General features: G+C 38.5%; 2 protein-coding genes across 14 annotated transcripts in view; both read right to left on the bottom strand.

Annotated features, from left to right (window-relative positions):
* atp2b2 (ATPase plasma membrane Ca2+ transporting 2) overlaps nt 1-4,052 on the bottom strand; it is a 113,547-nt gene extending 109,495 nt beyond the window's left edge. For 7 of the 13 annotated variants that reach the window (XM_068594144.1, XM_068594145.1, XM_068594153.1 and 4 more), the window contains exon 1: nt 3,826-4,049. The gene's annotated coding sequence lies outside the window, so the exon portion shown is untranslated. Of the gene's footprint in view, nt 1-3,825 lie in introns of all 13 variants that reach the window. The other 6 variants (XR_011078580.1, XM_068594151.1, XM_068594150.1 and 3 more) reach the window with 3 other exon arrangements.
* A 4,188-nt stretch (nt 4,053-8,240) lies between these two features.
* The window catches only part of iars1 (isoleucyl-tRNA synthetase 1), a 48,678-nt gene continuing 41,865 nt past the window's right edge, over nt 8,241-15,053 (bottom strand). The window contains exons 28-34 of the mRNA XM_068594234.1: nt 14,817-14,912; nt 12,529-12,705; nt 12,269-12,389; nt 11,958-12,083; nt 11,581-11,727; nt 9,987-10,139; nt 8,241-9,281 (exon numbers count right to left, since the gene is read on the bottom strand). Of these exons, the coding sequence (XP_068450335.1) occupies nt 9,199-9,281; nt 9,987-10,139; nt 11,581-11,727; nt 11,958-12,083; nt 12,269-12,389; nt 12,529-12,705; nt 14,817-14,912 (903 nt within the window). The 3' untranslated portion in view covers nt 8,241-9,198. The remainder of the gene's footprint in view (nt 9,282-9,986; nt 10,140-11,580; nt 11,728-11,957; nt 12,084-12,268; nt 12,390-12,528; nt 12,706-14,816; nt 14,913-15,053) is intronic.

The raw sequence follows: 15,053 nt of genomic DNA on the forward strand, positions 1-15,053 counted from the left end.
TTAACCTAAGGCATATCCACAGGTACAAAACATATTTTATATAATATATAAAAGGGATTCTGTCGCGTGTAAACCGAATGAGTATAAAACTGAACACTAAAAAGATTTAGAAACAGATATGTAACGGCTGTGATCTTAAGATATTAATTGGCACATCTGGACAGCCAAAGATATCATTTATCACTGTGAGATTACACCATGAAAAAACATCCAGTCATCTATTGTGAGCAAGATGGAGACAGAAGAATTGAAAAGAGACAGAACAGAAAAGAAAAACACAGAAGAAACATAATCATCCGTCTGTCCCGAAACTCTGTGAGGGCCATAATTCCTGCAATAGTGGTTTTGATTGTTGCACTGAGAATTGGTCACGGATAAATCGATTCGAACACTCTGCCATGATATGCAAATGACAGACAGAAGGAACTCTAAATATGCTGCAGTAATTAAACATCATAAATGGCTCATTAGAATGCATGATTTTATTAGCTAATCAAGTGTTTAATTTGGGGACGCTTGTGTAAACATAATACAAATTCAAACAAAATTCTGATTTACCTAAATGCTGAATTGACTGGCGTGTCTATTTTTGGCCAAGTTTCTACAGCTAGATCAGTTGCTCAACCGACCTTTATGTAGGATTTACACAAGACACTAATCGTAGCCACAAAATAAGATGTCACCTCTTTCTACGTTGCAAACACAAACAAATAAAGTAATGATGTATTCACCCTGAATTGACCGAGTCAGAGGAGCAGTAGTAATGGAGCAACTGTTTGTGAAAAAGATTAATGAGGAAGGCAGCCTTTCAAACGATTTTGATACAGTGTCCTTGGAGGGAGACCCCATGGAACAAGATATCACGAATAAACGTCCCCACTTGATTACTTACATTAGGATCATTGGATTTGTATTACAGGTTTTCTGAAAATGATTTTTAAAGATTAAAATGATGCATTAGCTTATCAAATATGTGCTGATTTGCTAAAGTTTTGCTAAAATCTGGACATTTTATAAAGCCAGAAAAAAAAGTGTTTCATTTGTGGACATATTAGAGTCAATGGTTTCAATCAAGGCATTTTTTTTTTTTACTCCATGAGAATCAGAAAATACTATTAACAGCCATAAAAAGTTTGTTTTTCATAATATATATATATATATATATATATATATATATATATATATATATATATATATATATACATATATATATATATATATATATATATATTATATATATATATGCATATATATATATATATTATATGATATATATGATATATGTGAAAAAAATGAAATATAGATTTCAACTGAAGTTTGATGTATGTAAGCACTACTGAAGTCATTCTGAGAAAACTGCCTTTCAAAGATATGGATTGTGAATACAGAATAACCACCACTTCACCCGGCTTTATCTTAAAAAAGGTGCAGGAAGTATCAAAAAAGCTCAAAATGGTAGAAAATATATCAGCACACTTCAATCTATGCAGGAAACACTTTATGTTTTCACTTTCAGGCCAAAAGACCTTCTTTAGAGCTCTGCCTTTATTGAGCAGAGCTTTGATGAAGGTCCTTCAGACCGAAAGCTAAAAATGAAGGGTTCTCTACATAGATTTAAGTGTGCGGATATCTATTCTACCAGTACAATTTTATATATTGTTGAATTCCATATATTTTTTGAGACACTATAGGGGAACAGCTTGAAAAAGTGATGTTTAAATATGTAAATTACGCATTATACAATGCTAACTTTTTAAGAAAATGGGAGAAATCTACTGAGGCCAAAAAGGAAAGTGCAGTAACGTTTAGACCTAAATGTGTATGTTGGATGTTTTCTTTCCAATAGTCTGAAAGAAAACCTAGACCAAAATCTCCAGATTGACCAGTGCATAAAAAACAATGTTTTGCCGAGGGTGTCTCCTATAAAAGAAGATTTTTTTTTTTTACACACACTGGGTCTTGTTTTCATAGTTTTGGCCAAAACTCCTGCTGCGTATTATAGGATTTTACTCCCTAGTTTCACTGCTGGAATTTGGGAACATGGCAACACTCTTAGCCAAAGCTTCACAATTGAGCCAAAAGGAACAGGCTTTTCAAACAGCAATACTATCTTTAACAGTAATACTATCTTTAACAATCGGGCTTTGCTATTTCCCCTCTCGAGAATCCATCTCAGGATTGAAAAAGGATTCTCTGGGTTGTAGACCTTCTGATGATAACTCATTTGTTGCTTGAGGAACCGCTCGGGGAACCTCCTCTCGAGTCTGAGGTGTGTTTTTGCCGATATATCCAGACCCTAGATTTTTACAATATCCATAACTGTGCATAACGTAGTCCACCTTTCAACTCATTAATCAGTCACATTGCTCACAATGGGGGTGTCACAAGGACCAATACTTCGATATCAAGTCCATGGTTAATTCTGAAAACATGACATACTCGTTTTTCTACATGTGTCAATGAATACAAATACAATGTAATAATACAATTGATGAAAATGATTGCAGCTCATGGTGATAACTGGTCATCCAGCATACAACAGGGTAGCTGGTTTGATCCCAAGTCTCCTCATAGTTTGCATGTCAAGGTGTCCTTCAGCAAGACACTAAACCCCTCGTTGCTCCTCAGCAGCCCACTGCTCCTAAATTGCTATGGATGGGTTCAAAGCAGAGAGCATATTTCATCCCAGTGGTGTGATGTTGGCTATCATCAGTGGGTCTACAACAGTCGCAATACTGTAAGTACACAGTTTACACAAACTAAATAACTTATCACTTGTGATTTACAGTAAATAAAGTAAATGTCAGCCAAAATAAATTTGACAAACATCCATTCCATCCATGATTACATCATCAGTTGGAGTACTTTAAATTAACACCAGTTGCCCCTCAAGTCACACAAGTGTGTAAAAAAAGAATGACCTTGCTGCTTTGAAAAATCTATAAGGTTGTTGAACAACACAGAGTCAGTTGTACACAGAAAAATAATCTGAAGTTGTGACTCAACAGTTTATCCTAATACTGGAAATGACAAAATGTCCTTGCTCAAAGGAGAATATATATATATATATATATATATATATATATATATATATATATATATATATATATATATATATATATATATACATACATATATATATATATATATATATATATATATATATATATATATATATATATATATATACATATATATATATATATATATATATATATATATATATATATATATATATATATATATATCAACCATTGGAAAGAAAGATCAATATAACTTCTGATTATGTGGTTCACATTGTACAAATTGAGCATATGATGCTTAGCTCTGTGATTGAAATGTAACGGTGAACCCAAGAGGCACAAATTGGGGCTGAGTCCTACGGCTCTTAGTGGAAAGTAACTGTAAATAGGTCGCCTTGTTATATCATCAATCGATCATTATGTCTTCAAACTGTGTGACATGAAGAAACAAGATACCCCATGCCCCATGTGCAGCGCACATCCAATAAAATTGGAAAATAAGAAAGTAATTGGTTGCATCCATCCCCTCTGTTCCACTGCATACCTGCGGCAGAATGCACGTCTCTGTGGCAACTCTACGCAGACAGAATGGGTAGCAACAGTGTGTCATTTCTGCATCTCACTCCGGATGCCAAGGCATCCCCCATTATCACTCCTCGTCCGACAGACAGCTCCTAACGAACACGACACGGACAAACTAAAAAAAAAGAGGGTAACGCAAACACTAGAACGTGAGGGACTCAAAACCCCCCCACTAACTGGGTATGTGGGAGACATTTCCCAAATCGAAAGCGTGTCCTACCTGTTTCTACTGTTCCAGAAGGGAGAGGGGGAGGAGGAAGAGGAGCGGGCGCATCAGGATGAAGATAGATGCCGCATTTAGAAGATCAGGAGATAACAGGAAGAGCGCAGTAGCCGGGACGTGGTGGCGCTCCCTCTGTCGTTCCGGACGCAGGTCCCGACACTTTGCGCTCCGTTACTGGTGGCGCACAGCTTCTCCTACATGCAGGTGAAGGGCACAATTGTTGCGCTACATAATAGCGATTGAATCCTCTTCCCCCCCTCCCCACCCTCCTCCTCCTCTCTCTTACCCACCGAGAAGCTTCTAACCAGTGGTGTCATTAGGAGGGTAAACCTTTAATGGCGGTTCTAAATGGAGACAAACAATATTGAAGCTAAAGTGAACTTCATTCTCATGCTATCACGTTGACCATTGACTAATTTACCATGTATTTATAAACAGTTTATGAACACTAAACTACTTCAACTGAGGGGAGTTAAATTAGCAGCTACTACAAGCGTTACCTCCCACCTTTACGTTCAACGTTATCGTTTTTCATGAGACGCTTCAAACAGTTAGCTTGCTAATGAGCTAATGTGTGCGTACACATAACAAGCTAAGACATCTGATGAATTCCAACTGTTTGCTTTAACCATTTCACTGAGACGTGCTTTAATGGCAGCCACGATAACAAACAAATAAAGCCTCCTTATCTGCAGCACGACTTGGCGTGTGCATCAAGTAAGCCCCTGTCTTAACATTAGAAACTTTCTTCAGATGTGCTTAGCTAACGGTGTCAAATCAACTTGTGTTTAAGAGATGAGTTTGCGGAGTTTTTTCTTAACAATAAACTTCAGGCTAAAGAACAATTACGGCTGAGAGTCCAATGTTCCATTCCAATTAAAATGATTATTATATTATTCTGCCTATGAAGATACAAACTCTATTTCCGGATCAGTATCGCTAACAAAATAAAGATGGCTGCCGGAAGTGATATAACTGCCAACTGCCATAAAACATCAGAAGATTAAAAGATGTATCTTCTTGCTGGTGGTTAGAAAGCAATGAAAAAAAATAAACACACTACAATGTTAATGAATGAAAACCCAAAGGATTGTTGGAGCAGACAGATATTCAGGCCATATTCAGGCCAAAGCTTTCCTGGGTATATTTTTCAGGAATTTGGAGATGGAGCAAACTGGGGTAATTAATTTACATTAAATATGCTTGTGAAATAAACATGTGAGAAAGAAAATTCTAAATATTCAAGAGCATTTTACTGTATGCTGAGCATCGGATGACTCATAACCTCAGTAGTTTAAACACATCCGAACTAGCTAGATAGTGTCAGTTTACACTTCTTTTTTTTGATAAACTTTTTATTTATTTATATGGATGCTTAGATTTTTTTCTACAATTGGTACCACATTGTGCACATTTTACAATTTAAATTGAACCTTGTCAAGTTTCTATAGAGAAACTATGTAACAGCAGCACTGTGTCTCAACCTAAAACATTCAGTATCTTAGGCATTTCATAATGCAATTTCTTCTCCTAATATTGGCCTGCCTAATTAATCGGTCAGCCTCTGATGTGTAATGTAAGAAAAGCTATAGGGTAGGTCTTTTTGGCCTATGTTGCATTCAGTATTTTTGATGTTTTAAATCATGGTAACAAATGTGGCACAGAGGTCACATTATGTGAATCCCTGCTCATACAGATAATTCTGGGCAATGATGACATACAGGCCACACTATTGGTTAAAAGGAAAAATTCATTATAAATGTCAATATTTAACCTTTAAAGACAAAAGGGATAGGATATAGGGTAATATATCAAGAATTGAGAAATCTGAGCTTGGATGTGTCTTTCATCCTTCATATGAACTTAAATATAAATGTTTTGTAAATTCAAGATGCCACCACTGGCTATACTTGCACGGTATTGGATATCAAGTTAATTCCTTTGAGATCACAGATCTTCAACAGCCAAAATAACAATGTCACCTCATTTTGTTTCCCACCCTCTTACCTATTGTGCTTGCTTGTTCAGGTTGTATTTGCTGCTGTCATTCTGCAGTGGGCAACATGCAGAGCACTGAAAATGGATTTACTGGCAGAGATTTAGATTTTTCCATTACGCAGCGTACATGTGGTGGGTTGGTTGAAAACAGTTCTTATTGGCGTTTGTATTCTTGAAAACACACCTGTCTTTATCCTGCACTGTGGTAAACCTTTTGTTCTTTGACGACTGTCACTGCAGCACACTGTAATTAGTTTTGCGGTGCATTATTAGAGTTAGATGACAGGGGTCATGTTCACTTCACCCACACTGCATTCTGTATTTCTGTGAAGACTTTCACCAGATGGGTCGCTGACCTGCTCTCTTACCCAGGCCGAAGTGTGCAGAGGCACAAATGGAGCAGCAGGAGCAGATGGGAGCGAGACGGATGAGAGGAGGATGAGACAAGAGCTGTGTGCTTAATATTTAACCAGTGAAGCAGCATGCTGCTCCGCCCAGAAGGGGGGAGGATAAAATCATCACAGTGAAGTGACACTGATTATAGAGATGCTGGAATTCACAGGTGGAAAGTAAAGTACTCCACTATACTACCCACATTTTTGAAGTGGCACTTCAAGTGTTGGAGAGACTTTACACTTTTATTTCACAATGTTTCCAATGAATACTGTACTTGGGTGAAAATATCCCCCAACATTTCCAAAAAAACCAGCGCCTCATGCTTGTTTATACTGTGATACGGTTGGTATCCTTTTAATATTTCTGGATGTATAAGGTTAGTGTGGACAATGTTGCAAAGCGTTCAGCACGACTCCATCATGGAAAAATAACTTGATACAATTGTGGTATCAATGTGCTAAAGTCTTTTAATTGGGCAGTTATTGAAATCACTCAATCACCCTACAACAAACGTCCTGTTATTTTATACATAAACACTTCCTTCATCATTTTTTACCTTAATTTAAGTACATTTTTAACTGATAATTTTTACCTGGAGTATTTTATGTATGCGTTATCCGTTTTGGGTATTCTGGGTAAAATATCACTGTGAATATACTGATAAAATAGTCACAGATGTACTCATGGTTGATTGTTTTCTTTTAGCTGAGAATCAGTTGAATATACTGTGCTGGTGCTAATGGTGCAGCAGCCGGCAGCGAGCAAATGTTTATGAATATTATTTGGATAATACAAGATTAATTGTGCATTTATGCATTTCATTAGAATGCAAATTAGTAGTTCAGTTTAAGTATGGTGGCAAAATATGAGGAGAGGTTTCGCAGCAGCGCCCCCAATTGAGAGTTAACGCAACTGCCAACAGGCAGTTCTCCCTCTGGACCCCTTCATTAACTAGCGAGCACGCACGCACACACGCACACACAAAATTGGCGACAGACAAGTGGGAACCTGGTTTCACAGACACAGACTGCCATGCGTGTGGATGTCAGCATCCTACGAACATCCCTTGGAAGTTCCAGTTGGCCTCACGCTGTGTTTAATCCTTAACTGTCAAACCTCAAGGTCAACCACATATGTAATCTGAGAAATTATTAACTGTACTTTTAAAAGCCTTCAAAGGACTACACCTCAAAAGATTTGTTGACAGTTTTGAAGATATAAGTGACTCAATTCAAATGTGAATCCCTCACTAAAACTGGCTGCTAGAATTAAAAAACTAGGACGATGGCATTTTTTCAGAAATGGAGCTTGCAGAATGACCCCGTGGATTATTAATTGCTCTTTCTATTGCCAGCTAGTTACTGTGTAATAACAAATGAGACAGTATCGTTTCATCCCTTAAACTAGCCAAAGGAGCGTGCATGATTATGACACTATCAGTTGACAGGAAGTATCCTCAGGTCACAGATCATAAGATAGTAAATAGCAACCGTGATAAAAATTCGTAAAAATGTCTTTAGTCAAGGAAGATGATAATGTAACGTGTTTTTAGCCACAGGAGCCTTATATTTCACGTTTGGTTTCCTTTAAACTCAGAACAGTGGTGGAGTAACAGATGGGCTGCTTGTTGGAGGCCGATTGTATGAGAAAACTATAACAAATACAAGAATGTTCATATTTTTTTTTTTTTAAATCCACTAAAGTGGCCTCATTTTTAATCTTGATTGTTTTAAAAAGAAAAACAGTGTCACTTTCCTCTCCTGCAGTGCACACATTTTCATAAAAAAATAGTTTGAAATTTTAGGAAAAACGCTCACTTTCTAGCCGAGCGTTAGAAGGGAAGATTAATACCTCTCTGTGGATATCATTAGCTTTGGATCAATCTTCTTATCCAACTCATGAACAAGGCACATAATTGTACATAATAATTGCACACCACATATATCATGTGTTCCTTCTCGCTATATAGAGGTTTAGTGGGCAAAAGGAAAAAATACACCTTTGATTTGATACACCTTTGATTTATTCCATTTGTCACTTAAAATAGTACAGTATCCATGTGATGCTATTTTTTAACAGAGAATCCTTTTGTCCTTGAGGTACAGCAGCCCGAAAAACCATTTACCTTTCATAATTGTCAAAAGATTCCCAGTGCAATGAAGAGCAGGTTTATCTGTTAAATTCTAAATTGTTTTTCAGCTCAACCGGCCAAATTGATTCCCCTGATGATGAGCCAGAGCAATAATAATTCTGGACAAAGCTCAACTTAAATAAGCCCCGGAAAAAGAAGTAGCTTGCATACTTTTCATCAAAAGCATAATGAAGACACAAACATATATGGGGATAATATTGACAGTTTAGACAGTTCCCTGTAATATGCATGCCCAAGCAGAAATACTAAAACATGACTGAAAAGAAATCTGCATGAAAAAAAAACTGAACTTTGGCATTTCTTTCTGGGTAGTTAGGGGTGAGGGTTTCCTTCCATCAGACAATTCCCACATTATGAATCAACAATCATTATTTTTTTTAAGGGCATCCACTTTCTAGAGTAAACATTATGTATCTTTTCTCTTATCAGAATAATAAAGCCCAGCAACACAGTGTTCTTTTCTTAGAAACTGTCACAGAAGTTAAATGAGTGACTTATGTGACAAATTAAGGAACAGTTCTGTAAGTCTTGCCTAAATAAGAGGGTTAGTTAGAGCCATTGAAACAAAGCAAAATATCAAGAAACTCATTTTGTGCCTTAAGTCGTCTAAAGACATTTCAACACATGGTTGATGGAGACTCAATTAATTAATAATTTATTAATAATTCAAACTTGTGAACTTGACAGACAAACCTGCTCTGCTTAAGGAATTTCAAAACAAATGACATACAACAAAAGGGACTGCTGGTTGAATTTAACTGGTAAAAAAATCTCATTCAGTGAGGAATCCGAGACAAATGTTCCTGAAGATGGCGTCTCTGGATTTAGGCCTCGGCAGTTGTTGGAAGAACTCGCACAAACAGAGTTTTGGTGTCTAGCGATTTTACCGATGAATCAGCTGGAAGCTCTGAAAAACACAAAGAGACAAACAGTTACAAAATATGTTTATTTCAATTTATTCAGCTAAAATTAGGAGTGGAAAAACATTTAAGCAATCACAGTTTTAAAAAAAAATAGATCTCAAGCTGCTCACATTGGGAAGTTAGTTCGAAAAAAAAAAAAAGATCCAAAAGAAAACTTTGAAAAGCAACTAAGGAATGAGCTGTAAAGTGTCCCTCCATAATACAGAACTTCATTACATTCAAATTATGTCATGACCGAGGGACTAACTTGCTGACCTGTTTATTTGTGGATAAGAGGACACCTTCCTCCGGGATTTTGTTCATGTTAAATGTCGCACTCGTTGCAGGCCAAAGAACTGAAGCTCATGTTGCCAAGTTAAGTGAAGGTGATTTTTAAACACCATACACAGCCAAACCGCTACTGCCACTTTAGGTCATGTATAGCCCGTTTTAGATACATCACCCCTCTCGGCTTAATTTGCTTTAGCTGATTTCAACAACTTTTTTTTTCTGACCATAAAATGTAAACATAATACCAGACTCGTCTGGAAACTACTTTTCCTCTCAGTGACCTGTTAAGACGATGAAGGTAAAAAACTGTTAATCAGATATTCCTCCTGCTGTATATCTGCACAGAATTATTGGCATTGAATCAGACACACACTTAGAAACCTATAGTCAAAATGGTATCCACCATCTTTTCATCTTACCCTGGCTACAGTCCTGGTCCAGGTAGAGATTAACCCGTCTGCTGCGGAGTCCAAACACCTTGGCAGCCTCAGACAGCAGGCCTGAGTAGTGGAGCCTATTCTGACCCACTGGATTCAGCAGCAGGAGGGTGGCCACCTCTCCTGTCTGGCATTCTGCAGGAGATGGGATGAGTGGTCAAGAAAAGTAAACCATGCAGACACACTTCACTTCTTTTACAAATAAGACATGATTCCTGGAAAGGTAACACACCTGAGCCAAAACCATGGGGAAAACAAGATATGATAGAAGAGGGGATGAGAGAGAGAGAGAGACTGATCAATAGGTAGATGTAGGGTCAGAGAGTCAAGGTGAACATTGAGTGTGAATGACTTAAAGCCTTAAACTGGATTATGGTACACTTCATTCGAGTGGATAAAGTACAACACACAATGAGTGTAGTTGTTTCCAGTGGATTTACTGTACAGATTCAGACTGTATACACAAAACATACAATCAACATAAAATATGATGTTTTAGTATAGTTTAAAAATATACAACAGTATATAAAGCAGTTAAAGAAATTGTTTGACATTCTGGGAAAAGCATGTATTTACTTTCTCAAAAGGTGTGTATGGCCGTGTCTACTACCGAACACTTGCGCACTTCGAGCACTGACTTTCCGTGCTCAGGGCGCCAAACTGATAAAACCAGCAGAATTCAGTGCACTGAAAGTACCCGGATGGCGCACTGCAAACGGTCAAAAAATACAGTGCAAAACGATGGACACTACTCGCACTAAACGGGCGCCAACTTGGCTGCGTAGCTGAAGAGGAGGAGCCCTTTCCGCCAGCTTTTCATTAAATTATTTTTATCCTCCTGCCGCGATTGTGGAGGTGTAGCAGTTTCCACATGGTTCGGAGAAAGTGGTAAATAAGGGACAAAAATAGGGTAAGAAGTGCGTTCATTTTGTCAGTTTTAGTTTTGCGGGTATCGCGAGCAGATTTGCGGACGTCACTTCCGGCTTAATTTCGTGGGTGCCGCGAACAGATTTGCGGACGTCACTTCCGCCAATTGGTTAACGTAAGTGTTCCATTTGATACAGAGCTTATCAGCGACGGAGTGCACTACAGATGTTAGTGCACTGTGTTATAGTGCACTGTATTGCAGTGTACTTCGTAAAGTGTTCGGTAGTAGACACGGCCAATGTTTGGTAAATATGAAGCGATAGCCAGAGACTGGTTGGCTTAGCAACGTCAGAAAACAGCAGAAAAATATAACCTAGCTCTGCTCAAAGGGACAAATAGTCTGCCTACCAGCACCCTTCTAAAGCTCATTTATTAACTTGTTTAATCACATTTTCTTTTTTATTAAACAAAGTGTTCATTAACAACAAATGCAGTATAATGGGGGATTATGTGTTGGACATATTCTTTTCAGAAACAGCCAGGCTAAAAATGTCAGCAAGATAAATTTATTGTTGTTTTTGTTCTGCCCAGGGGATTCGTTGGTTATAATTAAAAAACATGAACGGCAGCCTCATAACAGTGAGAAGGACTGACTTAACAGTTGTGCATTGCAATATGTACAGTATGTGTGTGGTTGTGTTTTTCTCACCAGCTGGGTGTGCGTCGCAGAGCATTAGGTTAACGTAAGGACACAGGAGTGTGTCGGTGGTCTGGGCTAAAACAGGGGAGGAAGAGCCTGAAGTCACGGACACCGTTGTACCGCTCAAAGCCTGAAGGTCCATTTTACTGGTCAACTCTGTCATGAACACACAAATGCACACAATTAGTTTCCAGATAAACACACACACACACCCTGGAGGAGCAACCAATGCTCTCCACATGCATGTGCACTTCCATGATTTTATCATTTATGCATGAAGATAATTATAAATATTGTGTGGGAGTAATAGGAGGTGGCAGATGTTTCAACCGTGACAACGATTCGCTGCATTTATATCTTTCTAATGGTCCAAAACCAGTTCTCACCAGTTCCGCCGTTGAATAATTTGAGTTGGGTGTCATTGGTTCCAAAGATACTGCTGCACACTTTCTTCAGCTTGTCAAAGTTTAGTTGGTTATCGCCTTTCGGGTTCTCCAACAGCACTACCCCCTCTGAACAAGAAAGGAGTCAGCGAGGATTACAGGATTATTGACATAGCTAAACAGTTCACAGAGTAACATGTAAAAATAATCTAGGCAGGAGCAACTGCCATTTAGAGTTTAATTGTAAACATATTCTTGTTTAATCTTTTCTGGCTGTAAGAACAAACTTGCTGTTTGGCCTTTCAATGTGCTACCTTGTTCCTTGTTGTTGACCTTCACCCTGATGTTCACATAGGTGCAAGCTGGTCCATTTAAAAGAGCCCGAGGGGCTGAAGATCCTTTTACTATGGTTAACGCCAAGTCTGAACCCTTCAGCTGCAAGAAATAAAGAAAGAGCATGACACAGACATACTGAGTTTTTATGTTCTATGACTTATACCACAAATACAGTCAGACATTGGTGATATGGGAGTTTAAACAATATTCCTGCTTGCCATGAGGTGTGATTTCATACCTGAGTCGTTTCTTCTATGATGACGCTGGCAGTCTTGGGGATGGGGAAGGGCAACAGTGGAGCCTTGGTGGTAGCCAGGATGAAGTCAGTGTGAGCCTGGATCACAGAGCCCAAGTACTGCCCCTCTGGCTGGCAGCGATAATACACGCTTATCTCATCTGATGGCACCAAATGACCCTGTACAACAGGTAGGTTTTGATTAGATTTTCTCAGAAACTAAGAAAGTTTGTTTTAGTAAAAACAAAATGGAAAGGCGGCCAAAAGAAGCAAAGGTGGGTATTACAAAAAAAATAAGCCCAAAACAGACAATGTAGGACCAAATACAGGGAGTTTTTCATTGGATGAAAACCTGTCTATTTTGGCATTGTGTGCTGACAGCTTCCTCTAACCTTGACACATTCAAACACATTGATCTCATTCTAATCTTCAGTGTACAGCCCCTGCACATGTGTGGACAGGCCTACACACATACAGTGTATTGACTGTATAGTGAGTGTGCACGCACACACACACACACACACACACACACACACACACACACACACACACACACACACACACACACACACACACACACACACACACACACACACACACACACACTGTATGTGGCTCAAGGGCAGAGGAATAACGTTAGCTAGATACAGAGAGGCAGTCAATCAATGGAAGAAGGTTTATAGGCTTTTCCTGCCAAGTCAAGGTACTGACTCTACCCTGAAGGAGCTCGTACAGTGTGAGTGTGTGTGTGTGTGTCAAGTCACAAAGCTACAGTTATCGCCACTTTGACAGCGATCTCCAATCAAGTCCAATAATAAAAGGAAACACTGACCTCAGTTTCTCAACCCTGCATATGTTAACACACAAATACCCACGCAAACACTGATTAAGACATGCATGAACACCCACAAACTACAACCAAACATGTCAAAGAATTGTTGAAAATTAATTCCCAGCGCAGGGGTGGAAAATTCCTAACAGATCTCAGTTTGAAATAACTGGAGGAATTTAGCCTGGACTGGAGCCAGCGCACACCACTGCTGTAGGGGGACGGAAAAACTGTTTGTTGCTTGTGAAAACAAGGGGCTGTTGGCTAATCCGTCTTTACTCCCCAGACCACTTCAAAGCTCCAACATTAGAATCTGAAAGGGGCCAGACTGTAATTAAGCTTCTATTAAGCCTGCCTTATGATGGAGAAATTTCTAACTGTGACGCTGCAGTGGAAAGATTTAAAAACTGCCCTGAAAAAATTTGCATGGGACATAAAGAGGAAAGGGGAAGCACTGGTAGATCTGAAGGGAAATGTAACAAAATAATACAGCAAATGTGTCAACGCTTGGTCTACATTAAAGGGCCGAAACCACCGATTACATATTTCCGTAGATTTATAGTTTATAAAATATCAGAAAAGAGTGACAAACGTCCACGGTGGGTGCTTGCTTATGAAGGTTTCTCACTGAGGGAAAAGATCCTAAAGTATTAAGAGCCGGTCGAATTCTCAAAACGCTAAGGAAAAGTGATCGATGCTTTCTTTCTTATTTCCTTCAGCAATGGGTACATTGGTCCATCCTTTAAGGATCACAAATATAATACATATAAATCAATAATGAGCATACTAATAATTAAAATGGAGTTTAAAAAAATGATATAAAGCATTTAACTACTATAATTCAACATTATATTTTTCAACTCTTTTGCAACTTTGTAAACATTTATTGATTTATCTTGCTGTCATCACATTGCCACAATAAACATGAAAAACATTTATAATAATGATATAGACGTGTCGCAGTTGAGAAGTGGTAAACTAAGATTGTTCAGTATTTTTGATGAAGAAATCCCTTAAACGATACATTAAATTGTTGCTGATAACTTTTCTGCTGGAAGACTCGACTAAATACTGTTCACACAGAAAGGAAGGAATGTGTGGTGAGGATACGGTCAGCATTAGGAAGATCACTGACAGATCCTGTCAGTGATATATATATATATGCTCCGAAATGCCTCTCGTACTCAGTACACTTTCTTTCTCCTGCTTAACTGTCATGAACCATCACGTATCATATTATTATTTATATCATATTACGTATTTTTTCTTCCAGTACAACTGCTTCAATGGCCTCAGTGGCATGTCTTGCTCACCCTGGCACAGCCCTGTTTACATGTTGGCAGTCTGTTTCTAATATGTTGTATTCTATTCATTAGACACTGGATTGTAAAATTCACTAGTAGTGTGTTATGTGTCACTCTAGTTTCCAGAGCTCGTAGTGCTCCTGAAATAATTGTCCCACCTTCTTGCGTAGTTTCTGAATGCGGTTGATGACCTCTCGGGCAACGCCTTCATCCATCATGGACTGGTCCGGGGAGACATCCAACAGCACAAGAACCTGAAGGACAACAGAGCCAGAGGACAACAGACGGCTTTTTCAGCTACATAATCGCAAAAGAGATCACAGAACTGAAACCACATTTCGGGGCCTATTTTCAATCGATACCTGATCCAGCTATTTGAGTCTGTGAGTGGGGGC

The sequence above is a fragment of the Clinocottus analis genome, unplaced genomic scaffold (genome assembly GCF_023055335.1).
Source record: "Clinocottus analis isolate CAN_PGR_092001 unplaced genomic scaffold, fCliAna1.0.p SCAF_3, whole genome shotgun sequence".
Classification (NCBI taxonomy): domain Eukaryota; kingdom Metazoa; phylum Chordata; class Actinopteri; order Perciformes; family Cottidae; genus Clinocottus; species Clinocottus analis.